The sequence below is a fragment of the Genypterus blacodes genome, unplaced genomic scaffold (genome assembly GCF_046128005.1).
Source record: "Genypterus blacodes isolate CSIRO-AG114 ecotype Tasmania unplaced genomic scaffold, CSIRO-AGI_Gbla_v1 ptg000128l_1, whole genome shotgun sequence".
Classification (NCBI taxonomy): Eukaryota; Metazoa; Chordata; class Actinopteri; order Ophidiiformes; family Ophidiidae; genus Genypterus; species Genypterus blacodes.
In genome coordinates this window covers 2,652,210-2,668,613 of record NW_027466930.1, presented here as the reverse complement: position 1 = coordinate 2,668,613, position 16,404 = coordinate 2,652,210, and the positions used below count along the sequence as shown (strand labels likewise).

Sequence of the window (16,404 nt, the reverse complement as noted above, 5' to 3'; positions counted from 1 at the left end):
ATACATGTATATAAATGCTATCTTCATGTTTTAATATACATATATAGGCTTGAAACTTGAAGCCAGTCCTGTCAGAGCTGTAAAGAAGGTAAAGAGCAAGTATGAACAGTGTCTGATTTGCTGTTTTTGCGGTTTTCCCCTCCTGCAGCCCTGCAGCAGCAGCAGTGGCGGCGACGAGGGACAGTGTGCTCAAACTCTGGCAGCTTTCAGCACCCTCCGCCGGCCCGCCCTCCTCATTGGCTGAGCACCGGCCGTGATGTCATCGCTGCACATTATAAGGGCTCTGACAAATAGCCTGGGAGACACATTAGAAGAAACAGTGCTGGAGTGACACGGTGGCAGAGAGAGACACACGGAGATTAAGACACACAGGAGGAAGGACATGTGAAACTGAACACTGGCTGTGCAGAGCTGAACTGTGACATTTCTACTTTGTATGGGAGGCAGCGGACGAGACAACAACCTGTGGAGGTTTGTCTTTTTGTTCTTGCTTTAACACCCTTTATTTTACAGCAGGACTCGATCAAGTGTTCATGAAAAGTGCTGAGCTACATTCTGCTTTTAGATGAGTGGAAGGTAAAAAGTTTCTCTTCTTTGCTGTGAAGATAAAACCTTTCTTTCTTTTACATCTGAATTTTTTTTTTTGCTCTACAAGTAAGAGCACAAGTTTTACAGTCTTTCTTCTTGCGTGCGTCTCTGTGTGTGTGTTGCTGTGTGCACTTGTGCCTGTGTGTGTGTGTGTGTGTGTTTGTGCAATCTACATCCGATCTCCTCAGATGGGAAGTGCAACCCCCCCGGTGTTCCTCAATGTGAGCGATCAGATGATCCCCTCATCGCCAGGACATGCCAAAGATGACGAAGGCTACAGCAAAGCAGAGATGGTGCTGCTGGGCATGGTCATATCCCTGCTCGTCCTGACCATCGTCTTCGGCAACATCCTGGTCATCACGGCCATTGCCCGCTTCCAGCGTCTCCAGAGTGTCACCAACTGCTTCATCACCTCCCTGGCCTGCGCTGACCTGGTGATGGGCCTGATAGTGATCCCTTTCGGTGCCTGTTACATCATCTTTAATACATGGCACTTCGGGAGTTTCTGGTGCGAGTTCTGGACTGCAACAGACGTCCTGTGTGTGACCGCAAGCATCGAGACTCTATGTGTCATAGCTCTTGATCGCTATCTGGCCATCACCTCTCCCTTCCGCTACCAGTCCCTGCTGACTAAGTGCAGGGCTCGCATTGTGGTCCTGCTGGTGTGGGTGATCGCCGCCCTGATCTCCTTCCTGCCAATCCACATGAAGTGGTGGACATCGGTCGACACCGACGCAAGGAACTGCATCGAGGACATCACCTGTTGCGAGTTCAACACCAACACGCCGTACGCCATAACCTCTTCAATCATCTCCTTCTACATCCCGTTGGTCATCATGGTGTTCGTCTACAGCCGCGTGTTCCAGGAGGCCAAGCGGCAGCTGCGGAAGATCGACCAGAGCGTGGGACGTTTTCACAACAGCGAGAACAGCAACCGCAGATCTGTAGACGCCGGGAACAGCCGGAGCAGCAAGAAGACAAAGTTTTGCCTGCGGGAGCACAAAGCGCTCAAGACGCTGGGTATCATCATGGGGATCTTCACTCTGTGTTGGCTGCCCTTCTTTCTGCTCAACGTGGTTGTGGCCATATGGAAGGTGGACAACATTAACCTCACCTTCAGGATACTCAACTGGATAGGCTATGCCAACTCAGCCTTCAACCCGCTCATTTACTGTCGCAGCCCTGAGTTCAGATTCGCCTTTAAGGAAATTCTGTGCTTTAAAAGGAACCGTTTGAGCAACCTAGGGGCCATGAACGGATACGTCTACAGCAGGAATAGCTGGCACAGTGAACAGCAAGGCAGGAGTAAAGGCAACTCAGAGGACAGCGACCCTCACGAAGGGAGTCTGGAGAAGGGAGAGGGGATTTCTGTTGTGGACAAAAAGGCAGACCCAAACGGGAATTGCAGCAAAGGCCTGACGACTGTTCTTTAACCTCGCGTCTTTGGTCATTCTGTCAACTCCAATCCAGACATGTTTACACAGCTATCCTGGACTTTTGACTAAGAAAGGTAAGGCCAGTCACGCTGGTATATGGCCTCTGACTCGAGGAAAGTACAGCAACGGTCAGAGGTTTGGCAACGTCTCCTCCAACAAAGTGGACCAATGCTGCAGGTAGATTATTTGATTTAGATTGTGTCAAGCTCGTAAACTTCACACCTACCTCACCACGTTGTTTTAAGCTTCTTTTTGTTGTATTTTATCTAAATTATTCACGTTGACTCACTGTGTCCACTGGAGCTGGACTAGGGCAGTTAAGTCTGTCCTTTATCTTCTTTATTAAGTGGTTTCTGCATTACATAAATGCTAAAAGGGAGGCTCAAATGGAACACCTGCGTATGCCTTTAGTGTTTAGTATATCACAGTTCAATAACACAGAGAATGTTTTTATATTGCATCAAGTAAATGTTGAAAGAGACCACAGGTTTCCTTTTTGAGTGGGTGGTAACTGGTGTTCAGCACATCAACATGGGGAAATTATCATCAGGAATAAACTCAATCAGTTTGTGCTTGATCTTTCTTTGATGACTTACATTCCATTCCATACCAAACTGAGGTGATAATTGTAATGACTGTAAAAAGAGAGAACAGGTGTGGCAGAACCAAAGCAGCCACACACTCTCTGTTGGCAGCAGATAGCAGCAGAGATACTGTACGAGCGGAGATACAGAGCGGAGGAACGCCTTGGTCAAACCAATACACAGAACACTTCGTTTAGCAGCAATTTTCCATGAGCCGACCATAAATATGAACATCTGTTTTTAGACCAAATCTGAGTGCTTTATATGCTCAGATGTTCCTTGTTATAGGTTCCTGTGCGATCCAATTAGTATCAGTCCTTTTTATTCTTTTATACAACTTAACTACTGGACAGCCAGCTGGCATCTCTCACGTTGACAACACTGGCAGTCGGCCAGTGACAGCGTCAAGGTGGCGTATTTGTGAGATATAAACTTGGTACAGTTCTTTGCCATTGTGTAAGATTAAGACAAACCGGCCGCTCCTCCCATCTCTCCTTTCATGTGCGTGTCATGCTTTTGTTGCTTAGGGAGGTGTTTGTTTCTAAAATTTGGTGGTTGCCATGTTATGGCATGTGCCCTGTTGACTGATCTGAGAGTTCCCTTAGTCATCACACATGACAAAGGACAAACCTCACATGTTACAGAGCGCAATCAACAAAGCAGCGACACAGATCCGGGTGTGTGAGTTGGTTGACCATGCAACCTGAAAAGCAGACACAGCTCGTGATTCGATGCTCCCTGATGATTCCCAGAGGCGTCCTCAGTATAAACGGATGTCTCTGTCCCCTGGCAAAAACGTGGACAAAAGGCAGAGGAGGCCACAGCAGATCCGTGCCTCAGCTGTTCCATTCGTCTCAGTCACTCTCCTTTCCCTTCCCTTCATATCTCATTTCTTCCTCCCCTTGCTCTCTCCTTTCACACCTCTTGGTTTCTCCAGGAGATGCACCCCCGCACCCCCCCCCCACCCCCTCCCGATCCAGCTGCGTCCGGCCCGATAAACACAAATAAAATCCATTATCTCTGCCGCTTATCCGGAAAATCAGATGCGTCCTGCCTAAAAAGCAGCAGTGAAACTCGGTTATTAGATCACGAGGGATACAGTTCCCGCCGAGGTTTGTGATGAGATGCAAAAGGCCAAACTGAAACGCCGCTGTAATCTTTCCCTTTTTTTCTTTTCTTTCCTGGGGTCTGCCGTGTCACTTTTTGACGCAGGCTGCCGTTAGTGGAGGGACGGCTCAGTTTTCAGGGCTTTAATTGCCACACGTCAGCCTCCCAAAATCAGTGACACGGCCACTTTAGGAAGCGTGAAGGAGGTCTCGCTACGGACACGACTGTAATGTTGTGTATGTTCCGATCAAAGTGACAGCGTGCTATATGTGGCTCCTGGAGACGGCAGAGGGTAGAGGGCAGAGGGGGGTTGGGGGAGGGAGGGAGGGAGGGAGGGGGGACGGGGTGCTCCTCCGGGCTAAATCGGAGTGAGTGACCCTTGTGTAAGTGTGCGTAGCCTCTGTAGTGATGTCGGGGCTAACACTATCAAAACTGTGAACTTTGTTCCTTCGGAGGAATCTCTCTGTACTGTATCGCTCGCTTTAGTTTACGCTGCTGTTGACTTTACGCAACGGACGTAAACACGCCGTCTTTGTGCATCTATGCCATGTGAAAAACACGCTTCTGAGAATATTTTGTTTTCTGTCCCTTCTTCGAGGATTTACAAGCTTGGGTCCAGTCTCACGTCTCTGTACAGACTTAAGATCCACTTCTGATTTTCTTAAATGATTAATTGGCACTGAACTGATCAAAAGTCACCGCTGGGTTAGAAACTTAACTCGTGGTCTCTCGTCTTCTTCTGAAGTAGCTGCACGTCGGCTCTGTATTGGTGATGTGTTTGTGATGTGTATGCTCTGCTGCTTCTTTTCATAGTGATCTGTACATTGAGTGTAAGTGCAGCGGGCTGTGATCTATGTCCCCATGCTGCTCCCTCCTGGCCGTCGCCTTTCCTTGCGCCTCTTCTGTCTCAGAGTTTCTGTTCCTCATCAATAACCTGTACATTGGCACTGAAGTCCATGTCTCTTGCGTGTCAGAGGACAAGGGACAGGCACCTACACCCATCCTTGGAACGATTAGGTGACGCTCTGACATTCCAAGCACTGCTGCTATCGCTGGTGTGAAACCATTTGGTTACAGCCGCAACACCAAAGCTTGGCTATAAAGTACCAACACATCACTGCTGAAATATGTGTTCACATTAAAATAGGTGCAGTGCATTCTGTGTTACAAATGTCCCCCAAACAAAAGGCTTACAGGCGGAACAGTGGGTGTAATAAATGAGGATTCCAATTATGAAAACACAAGGACAGTTTTATCAGTTTGACCTTGAGTGCGTATATTGAGGCTTTTGTTGAGTGACAGCTAACTCTCCCTCTCACTTTGCACACACAGGTTTAACCAAATTGAGCTTTGACCTCTTCAGGGAATAGAATGTAGAAGGGAGCAGTGTCAGTAGCAGAAGGGGAACAATGAAGGGGGAAGCAGGAACACAGCACAAACGTGAAACCGTTCCGAGTTCTGCCAAAAGCGGCTCTGGCTGTAGCTAACGGTTAGCTACATTGAAGCTAAAGGGGCGCTCGATGACGTGTCAGTCCCGTCTTGGCGCCCTCGCTCTTCTCCTCGCTCGCCCCGGGTAACGAAGTGAAGGCAGTTTGCAAATTGCTTGCAGCTGATATAATTGTATAACTGCTCCTGTGTTAGCATCCTAAGGCTTAAATCAGCACTGTATAGCACTTTGACAAAATATTTGTGAGCTTTTAAGTGTTAAACCAGGTTTATGTTGATGAAATGCAGCATAGTTATCACGCAGTGTACTGTTCTTGTGGTATTTTTGTGTGTTTTTTTGCTGATATGTGTTTTGAAAGAAGCACTATTTCCTGTTTGAAACTAAGAGTCTGAAAGGATGGCTAGAGAATTTCAACACAGTGATGTTGAAGATGGATTATTCATGAACTTATATATATATATAGATATATATGTCGATGTATGTAAATGTGATTTTTCCATACAAAAGTTAAATATTGCTTCAGCCCTCATACAGAAAATAAACCCACATTATGTGAATTTGTTTGTGGCTAGAGTGAAAATGTCATCAGTCAGTTGAATGTTTACTAAATGTTCCATTTTGCTGTTTTCGCACAAGTTTTTGTCGTCTGTGTTTATTAAGGTTATGGAACTTGTTACAACTTGTGGAGTCTTTGTGGTATTTATGAAATGTGTTCTGTAACATTTGGATTGAAATAATAAATGATGCGTTGTTGCATGAAATGTCACTGACGAGTTGTTGTTTATGTTTTTATGAACAATCGTAATTGTTAGCCTGTCCGCTCACAAGTTGATTTTGACGCTTATGACAAGATGACTGATGGACTTAAAGGAGGGGGATTCTAATAACTTCTCCGTGGATCAAAGATGCCCTATGTTTCATTAAATTAGAAAATAAACAGCTAAATAAGACTGGAAAAGCATTTTGTTATGACTAAATTTAACTTTTCCTCACCTTTCCCAATGTTTAGATTCTTTATTTCATATCTAACTATTATTCTTTCATACTAATCAGATACAAATTTTATGGAGGAATATATGTTGGATTTAAACTTTCTTCCATGCATTACTCATGTATTAATATATTTGATATTTAAGAGAACAAAACTAAGAAATATATACTTAGAAAATATTGTTCAATGTGTATTTCAATTTTGTTACGAGACAGATGAAAGTGTGAAAGTGTGTGACTCAAACACACATTCATACACCGAAAATAGCAACCAAACCATCCTGGTTGAATGAGGTTCGAACTGTGCCTTTGCGTGTGTGTGTTACCCAGGCAGCCTTTGTTCTCGCCGTGTTTTTGTAAATAAGGCACTGGACCTGTACGCAACCGAGCATATCAGAAATATTTTAACCCTCGTGTCTATATTGTAAATGTACATTTTGTAAATTAGGACTCACTACCTTGTAAAATAGTTATATTTGTATCATTAGCATTTGTTTGTTTCTGATTAGTTCAGTGTAATTGGCACTGAACTAATCAAAAGTCACCGCTGGGTTAGAAACTTAACTCGTGGTCTCTCGTCTTCTTCTGAAGTAGCTGCACGTCGGCTCTGTATTGGTGATGTGTTTGTGATGTGTATGCTCTGCTGCTTCTTTTCATAGTGATCTGTACATTGAGTGTAAGTGCAGCGGGCTGTGATCTATGTCCCCATGCTGCTCCCTCCTGGCCGTCGCCTTTCCTTGCGCCTCTTCTGTCTCAGAGTTTCTGTTCCTCATCAATAACCTGTACATTGGCACTGAAGTCCATGTCTCTTGCGTGCCAGAGGACAAGGGACAGGCACCTACACCCATCCTTGGAACGATTAGGTGACGCTCTGACATTCCAAGCACTGCTGCTATCGCTGGTGTGAAACCATTTGGTTACAGCCGCAACACCAAAGCTTGGCTATAAAGTACCAACACATCACTGCTGAAATATGTGTTCACATTAAAATAGGTGCAGTGCATTCTGTGTTACAAATGTCCCCCAAACAAAAGGCTTACAGGCGGAACAGTGGGTGTAATAAATGAGGATTCCAATTATGAAAACACAAGGACAGTTTTATCAGTTTGACCTTGAGTGCGTATATTGAGGCTTTTGTTGAGTGACAGCTAACTCTCCCTCTCACTTTGCACACACAGGTTTAACCAAATTGAGCTTTGACCTCTTCAGGGAATAGAATGTAGAAGGGAGCAGTGTCAGTAGCAGAAGGGGAACAATGAAGGGGGAAGCAGGAACACAGCACAAACGTGAAACCGTTCCGAGTTCTGCCAAAAGCGGCTCTGGCTGTAGCTAACGGTTAGCTACATTGAAGCTAAAGGGGCGCTCGATGACGTGTCAGTCCCGTCTTGGCGCCCTCGCTCTTCTCCTCGCTCGCCCCGGGTAACGAAGTGAAGGCAGTTTGCAAATTGCTTGCAGCTGATATAATTGTATAACTGCTCCTGTGTTAGCATCCTTAGGCTTAAATCAGCACTGTATAGCACTTTGACAAAATATTTGTGAGCTTTTAAGTGTTAAACCAGGTTTATGTTGATGAAATGCAGCATAGTTATCACGCAGTGTACTGTTCTTGTGGTATTTTTGTGTGTTTTTTTGCTGATATGTGTTTTGAAAGAAGCACTATTTCCTGTTTGAAACTAAGAGGTCTGCAAGGATGGCTAGAGAATTTCAACACAGTGATGTTGAAGATGGATTATTCATGAACTTATATATATATATATAGATATATATGTCGATGTATGTAAATGTGATTTTTCCATACAAAAGTTAAATATTGCTTCAGCCCTCATACAGAAAATAAACCCACATTATGTGAATTTGTTTGTGGCTAGAGTGAAAATGTCATCAGTCAGTTGAATGTTTACTAAATGTTCCATTTTGCTGTTTTCGCACAAGTTTTTGTCGTCTGTGTTTATTAAGGTTATGGAACTTGTTACAACATGTGGAGTCTTTGTGGTATTTATGAAATGTGTTCTGTAACATTTGGATTGAAATAATAAATGATGCGTTGTTGCATGAAATGTCACTGACGAGTTGTTGTTTATGTTTTTATGAACAATCGTAATTGTTAGCCTGTCCACTCACAAGTTGATTTTGACGCTTATGACAAGATGACTGATGGACTTAAAGGAGGGGGATTCTAATAACTTCTCCGTGGATCAAAGATGCCTTATGTTTCATTAAATTAGAAAATAAACAGCTAAATAAGACTGGAAAAGCATTTTGTTATGACTAAATTTAACTTTTCCTCACCTTTCCCAATGTTTAGATTCTTTATTTCATATCTAACTATTATTCTTTCATACTAATCAGATACAAATTTTATGGAGGAATATATGTTGGATTTAAACTTTCTTCCATGCATTACTCATGTATTAATATATTTGATATTTAAGAGAACAAAACTAAGAAATATATACTTAGAAAATATTGTTCAATGTGTATTTCAATTTTGTTACGAGACAGATGAAAGTGTGAAAGTGTGTGACTCAAACACACATTCATACACCGAAAATAGCAACCAAACCATCCTGGTTGAATGAGGTTCGAACTGTGCCTTTACGTGTGTGTGTTACCCAGGCAGCCTTTGTTCTCGCCGTGTTTTTGTAAATAAGGCACTGGACCTGTACGCAACCGAGCATATCAGAAATATTTTAACCCTCGTGTCTATATTGTAAATGTACATTTTGTAAATTAGGACTCACTACCTTGTAAAATAGTTATATTTGTATCATTAGCATTTGTTTGTTTCTGATTAGTTCAGTGTAATTGGCACTGAACTAATCAAAAGTCACCGCTGGGTTAGAAACTTAACTCGTGGTCTCTCGTCTTCTTCTGAAGTAGCTGCACGTCGGCTCTGTATTGGTGATGTGTTTGTGATGTGTATGCTCTGCTGCTTCTTTTCATAGTGATCTGTACATTGAGTGTAAGTGCAGCGGGCTGTGATCTATGTCCCCATGCTGCTCCCTCCTGGCCGTCGCCTTTCCTTGCGCCTCTTCTGTCTCAGAGTTTCTGTTCCTCATCAATAACCTGTACATTGGCACTGAAGTCCATGTCTCTTGCGTGCCAGAGGACAAGGGACAGGCACCTACACCCATCCTTGGAACGATTAGGTGACGCTCTGACATTCCAAGCACTGCTGCTATCGCTGGTGTGAAACCATTTGGTTACAGCCGCAACACCAAAGCTTGGCTATAAAGTACCAACGCATCACTGCTGAAATATGTGTTCACATTAAAATAGGTACAGTGCATTCTGTGTTACAAATGTCCCCCAAACAAAAGGCTTACAGGCGGAACAGTGGGTGTAATAAATGAGGATTCCAATTATGAAAACACAAGGACAGTTTTATCAGTTTGACCTTGAGTGCGTATATTGAGGCTTTTGTTGAGTGACAGCTAACTCTCCCTCTCACTTTGCACACACAGGTTTAACCAAATTGAGCTTTGACCTCTTCAGGGAATAGAATGTAGAAGGGAGCAGTGTCAGTAGCAGAAGGGGAACAATGAAGGGGGAAGCAGGAACACAGCACAAACGTGAAACCGTTCCGAGTTCTGCCAAAAGCGGCTCTGGCTGTAGCTAACGGTTAGCTACATTGAAGCTAAAGGGGCGCTCGATGACGTGTCAGTCCCGTCTTGGCGCCCTCGCTCTTCTCCTCGCTCGCCCCGGGTAACGAAGTGAAGGCAGTTTGCAAATTGCTTGCAGCTGATATAATTGTATAACTGCTCCTGTGTTAGCATCCTTAGGCTTAAATCAGCACTGTATAGCACTTTGACAAAATATTTGTGAGCTTTTAAGTGTTAAACCAGGTTTATGTTGATGAAATGCAGCATAGTTATCACGCAGTGTACTGTTCTTGTGGTATTTTTGTGTGTTTTTTTGCTGATATGTGTTTTGAAAGAAGCACTATTTCCTGTTTGAAACTAAGAGTCTGCAAGGATGGCTAGAGAATTTCAACACAGTGATGTTGAAGATGGATTATTCATGAACTTATATATATATATAGATATATATGTCGATGTATGTAAATGTGATTTTTCCATACAAAAGTTAAATATTGCTTCAGCCCTCATACAGAAAATAAACCCACATTATGTGAATTTGTTTGTGGCTAGAGTGAAAATGTCATCAGTCAGTTGAATGTTTACTAAATGTTCCATTTGGCTGTTTTCGCAAGTTTTTGTCGTCTGTGTTTATTAAGGTTATGGAACTTGTTACAACATGTGGAGTCTTTGTGGTATTTATGAAATGTGTTCTGTAACATTTGGATGAAATAATAAATGATGCGTTGTTGCATGAAATGTCACTGACGAGTTGTTGTTTATGTTTTTATGAACAATTGTAATTGTTAGCCTGTCCGCCCACAAGTCCATTTTGACGCTTATGACAAGATGACTGATGGACTTAAAGGAGGGGGATTCTAATAACTCCTCCGTGGATCAAAGATGCCTTATGTTTCATTAAATTAGAAAATAAACAGCTAAATAAGACTGGAAAAGCATTTTGTTATGACTAAATTTAACTTTTTCTCACCTTTCCCAATGTTTAGATTCTTTATTTCATATCTAACTATTATTCTTTCATACTAATCAGATACAAATTTTATGGAGGAATATATGTTGGATTTAAACTTTCTTCCATGCATTACTCATGTATTAATATATTTGATATTTAAGAGAACAAAACTAAGAAATATATACTTAGAAAATATTGTTCAATGTGTATTTCAATTTTGTTACGAGACAGATGAAAGTGTGAAAGCGTGTGACTCAAACACACATTCATACACCGAAAATAGCAACCAAACCATCCTGGTTGAATGAGGTTCGAACTGTGCCTTTGCGTGTGTGTGTTACCCAGGCAGCCTTTGTTCTCGCCGTGTTTTTGTAAATAAAGGCATTTAAAGCCCACTGTGCCTGAAAGCAGCCCTGAAAGATAAACTCTGAGCCTTCTGAATGCATCAGGCCGGCGCACTGATGGCAGCTCGACCTGTCGGGCTGTTTGAGAGTGAGATCCAGACGCACACAGAGGAGATCAGCATATTATGAAAATATGTCTGCTCTCATTTTGAAACTGCCACGTAATCACAGATTCTACAGAGCCGCCCATTCTCCTGCAGAAATCCAGGGGAAGTATTACAGATACAGTTTATCTGCATGTTTCTGTCACAGAGCCGCTCAGGTCCTCATATTTGGCTCCAGGCCAGAGTGGAAAGCTTTTTTTAAGCTTTCCTCTCAAGTTCAGGAAACGTTCATCTTCTGAATAAAGATTTCAAAAATCTCAATGCACAATGCAGCTTTAAAGAAGTCCAGACCAGAATAGATTGGAACATCAGTATATAAGTCAGACCGTATATAGAAGCCAGGAGATTTAATACACTCTGGAAACATGCTGTATACATGAATCAAGTGTTATTGCTCACTCCAGGTTGAGCCGAGCACTGGACTGTGAACTTAACTTTGGGGTGTCTGGTTTGTCCTCTTCATGATGAAATAAACAATCTGAAAGCACTTCACCGCCTCATTATATTCAGCCCCCCCCTTCCCCCCTCCTATTGAATTTCACGGTTGAACGTCAGTCTTGGCACTGAGGCATCTTCAGTGTATAATCACCCTCTTTTGCTCTGGAGAGCTCTTCACTGCTCTGCCGTGATTCATGCGAACCTGTTATTCTCTCATTCATTCAGTGTCACATAGCAATTTCGGGCCTAAATCCCGTCAAGTGACCCTGTGTCCTCCGTGGGCGAGTGGGTGGGCGGCGAGCTCAGTCCATAAGGAGCTCTGCAACGTGCTCTGCGGAGCTCCAAGCCCACGCTACAATGTGGGAAGAGAGAAATGTTGAGAAAAAAAGCACAAAATACACTCAGCTTGTTTTTCCAGCATTGTTAAGCTTTCAAACACAGTAACACCTTTCAACAGGCTTCAGGGACACGTAAGACTGAGATAAACAGGCAACTTTCTCATATCCGGACCTACCATGACGCCGGGGCTGAAAATGAAAGCAGCAGTGAGAAAAATGCTCTGAGGAAAATGAGCTGTTCTGGAGCCAGATGACGATATTCTCATGATGTGTTTATCATGGCGGTGACATGCAGAATATAAAGGGGTGTGAGCATGTGAAAAGTTTGTCTCTGATGGATCGATAAGTCCCCCCGGCTGTCTGGTGACTACAGTGACCGAGGCACCACGATGTCTGCAGTCCGTAGGCTCCCAGAGGCCTCACCAGTGTGTGTGTGTGTGTGCTTTTATATTCGCTTGTGCACGCAGATGGGCATCAAATCATCCCATGTTGCCCCCCCCTCCCCCCTGAAAAACGAGCCCAACTGGACCTGAGGTTATGAAAGCAAACACAACCTCAAAAGACGAGCTTCATTCAGCTTTCAAAGCCAAAGAAAACGAAATAAAACACATCCCTTCAGATGTTTGGGATTTTTTGTACATCTCCAACTTGCAACAGTCCTTGCAGCTCCTTAGGACAGTTATCCAGTAAAATGTGCTCATTTTTCATTGTGTCAGACCTGTTCAGAGTCTCTTATATCTGCAGTCAGCCATGTGCATGCTCAGAATATAACAGAATACTGTGTGTGACGTTTGATTAATGCTCCAGTCACCAGGATCTAAACCCTTAAGATGAAGAGTCCTTAATCCCTCTGGTTAAAGCGGTGCAAGCGCTTTTCTGTCCTTTTAAAAAAAATGAAAAACTTCCCTTGGCAATAAAAGAGATCGTTATTTAAAGAAGCAAAGCCATGTTGATACAAAGTGCGGAACAAAGCAAACCAATCTGGAGAAGCATAAACAGGAGATAACTGAGCGAACGTTACGAGTGTGACGGGGCGGGACTGCCAGATGTGAAGGGTCAAAGGGTTCATCAGGTCGGAAATTGTAGAACGTTTAATTCAATGATAGAAACTAAGAGGTCGGGATTAGGGACTGACAGTGTCCATTTACTTTTGTCCCCTCATCAGAAACTGCCCCTGATCAGAAGCTTTAAGACGCTCGGGAATTCTCTTTTGGCCTCATGCTGGACATATTATTCAACCCTTAAGAACAATTGTGCAAATATGTGTGTCTGTCTGTGTGTGTGACCATATCGGTATTTAAAATCAAGTATCTGGTTCTTGTTCTTGCCCTCTGCTGCTCTCGGACCGCATGGAACGCCTGGGAGCAGAGCCACAAAGTGCATACATCTGTTTGTGGTTTTCCCTGATGGAAGAGAAAGAAAAAGCAACTCTGGGTTTGATTAATGTGGGTCGAGAAAGTCTTTAACTGTGCGTCCACGTGGTCACATGCGATGGGTTTGTGTCAGTTTGTCCCGGACTGCATCTCAACACGGGGGAATTCAAAGGATGTGTTGAAATGTAACCGCCGCCAATCGTCTCTGTCACTCTTAACAGAACGTATGACACAGTTCGTCGCAGGTGAGTCCGGAACAAGGTCATACCAGGACAGATCAAAGGAAACACAGGCATTGATTGAGAGAGGAAGGCTGTCAGAGGACCACAGCACATGGAGGTTCAAAGTTAGACAAAGATACATTGAGGTCTGCGACATTGAGCCATATTTTCTCTACTAATCACTCAATTATCGGACGAAAAAGGTGTCATAATTTCCTACCAAGCGATGGCTTTGGCTGTATTAAACTGTGGGCTGGCACCAGTGTGAATGGAAAGTGTTAATGGAAAGTGTTGGTTGCGTTTGTTGATGGCTTTTTGTTTCCATTTGCACCTCCCTGCTGCTCTACATGCTGCTGCAGTCCATGTGTTCGGTCTTTAACACAAGAGAAGAAAATGTGAAGTCGTTTTTGCCTCGACTCACCCGTGTTTCTCTCCCATCATTGCCGCGACCTTTAAAAAGGAATCGCTTACATTTGGAAACCGCTCGGCAGCCAAGACTGATACATGAAAGCAGTTTGACGAAAATCAGTCGTTGGCCGTCCAATAGGTGAGCTCTGTTCAGGGGACGCAGTGTTTCATCAAGGGGACTGGAAAATGTCGCAAATTTTAAGCCGTCCAAACTAATCATCAAGGCAGGAAGGGATGACAGCGAGGGTTTTTCACAGCGTTCAAGCATCAGACATTTCTGGCTCAGACGTGTCACAGCGGTGGCAGCGTCTCCCTGTGATCGCTCTTCCAAAATCTCTTCTCTGACTTACAAGTTGTTTACCAAATAAGAGTCAAAGATTCCTGTCAGTTAAGTAAACGGAGGCCTAATATGGTTACAGACGGGGACAATGTCTGAGACTGGGGATGTGTGTGTTTGTGTGTGCGCAGCATTGTCACGGTCTCTTTCTCTCCCTGTCAGTGTGTTTGTGTGGGTGATCTTATGGGCTTATGGTTAATGTTGATGTGGCAGAGAGATGGAAGCTATGCGTTGTGTTTAAAACACGTCTTGGGCCAATAGTAAATGTCAGACGTGATTAATGCTTTTTCCCCAGGATGCATCTGTGGAGTGGACCTCATGCAGTAGCCAGTAAGAAAGTGCAGAGGATCTCACGTCTAAACACCACTTTAAAAAATAACAAATCACGACGGAAACCTGAAGAACGACGGCAGCATTAAAAAGTACAGAAAAGAAGAGATCGTTAAATTTCAGGTCCAATTCTCTGCTGAAATTTCCACTGCTTTGTGTACTGGCAGTGGGGAGTGTCTCACAGAGAACCGCTGAGACGTTGGTGTGTTGCAGTCCAAGAAAATAGTTTTCAATCTCATATGGCAAAAATATGAGTAGAAAGCAAACACATAAATATGTCAATCTGCCCCTCACAGGCGTTTGAAGCTTGTTGATTCTTGTTGGATTGTCAGATTGTAACCGCGATGTCAGTGTGAACTTGTTGCAGTAGAGTTGCACGTCTGCTGCTGTTTGGATTTGTTGCAGTGCGAGAGAAAGACAGTGAAAGCAAAGGTCAGACCTTCACCTTCATCTTCTTCATCTCAGCCTGGGAGCATCGTTCACTTACTGCTGGGAGAAAAATTTCACCCTGCAGCCATTACGCTTTGAGACCACTGAGGCCGATTCAATAGCACCCTCAAACGGTTTGTGTGTGAGTGTAGGCACCAGTGTGTGTGTGTGTGTGTGTGTGTGCGTGTGAAGGAACATGAAAGTGAAGTACAGTTAATAAGCTCATACATCAGTTACAATGACGAATGATAATGCAGCCAGAGAAAAGATGTTATCAATGAGGAATGACAACTGGAGGGTGTGTGTGTGTGTGCGTGCGTGTGTGTGTGTGTGTGTGTGTGTGTGTGTGCGTGTGTGTGTGTGTGTGTGTGTGTGTTTGTTAAACTGTACAGCAGAGAATGTATTCATGTTCCCACAGGCTGGTAACTGATACTGGACTGGGACCAATCAGTTATGTTCCCACTGAGATTTGACACTCAGCGTGTCTGGTTAGGGTCGTTAAAGACGCTTTGGCAGTAAGTAATTGGCGGAAACGGACAGCAGGGGTGTGTGACCCCGTGACCTGTGTGATCCTGCACAGGTTTGACACGTTGGTCACACTGATTGGTAACTGACCATGGAATTGCGACGTTAAAACCGTCTGGTCAAAGTACAAGAAGTTAGATAATAAGATAGTCCCTGAAGGAGAATTTAGAAAAATATTTGCAATGTGTAAAATCATGTTGATCCACTTCTACTATTTCTTGTGGCAGCACTACCAAGCAAACTGAGTGAGAACATGATGATTAAGATACTGTATACTTGCTTTCTTGCTGCAAACCTCAGCATATACGACTATTTCTTAATTTCTATAAGTGAAGGAAAACAAATCTAATCTAACAATCTAATAATCTCTAGTCTAATCTGTCCTCTTTAAACAAGCATCAAGGTTTTCATACTGCATTAGTTTGACACTGAGGGCTCAAATCCTCTACATAGAGCAAAGTTTCTCTTAAGTTCGTGCTTTGTGAACTGTTTATTTATTCACAAATGCCACAGAAAATAATCTTTATAGGGACACTTCCTGAAAAATGACAACGTCCAAGGAACATGACGCTCCACTGAGAAGAATGTTTTCTCACATAATAATTACACGACGATTTTGTTCAGTGGCTGCACGTATTTTCCAAAAATAAAAGAAAAATGGTTTTGGGAGAAGGAGCTGCATGACTCAAACACTACTGTGCTTAGATGTGAAGGCGCTGATTAGATGAGAAGACTGGAGTTCTTTTGTGGGTCGTGGGTCCCTGTGATCTTTAAAAGTCGCTGTTACTTTTCAG

At 43.4% G+C, this 16,404-nt stretch overlaps 1 protein-coding gene across 1 annotated transcript; it reads left to right on the top strand.

The window, feature by feature from the left end:
• Nucleotides 1–309: 309 nt before the first annotated feature.
• adrb2a (adrenoceptor beta 2, surface a) lies at nt 310–4,256 on the top strand. The gene is made up of 2 exons (XM_076162849.1): nt 310–471; nt 777–4,256. The coding sequence occupies exon 2, from the start codon at nt 777–779 to the stop codon at nt 2,019–2,021; it is 1,245 nt and encodes a 414-aa protein (XP_076018964.1). The 5' UTR covers nt 310–471; the 3' UTR covers nt 2,022–4,256.
• The last annotated feature ends 12,148 nt before the right edge of the window (nt 4,257–16,404 follow it).

Excerpts from the sequence above, each read along its gene's own strand:
- adrb2a (XM_076162849.1), top strand. The coding sequence starts at position 777 with ATGGGAAGTGCAACCCCCCCGGTGTTCCTCAATGTGAGCGATCAGATG.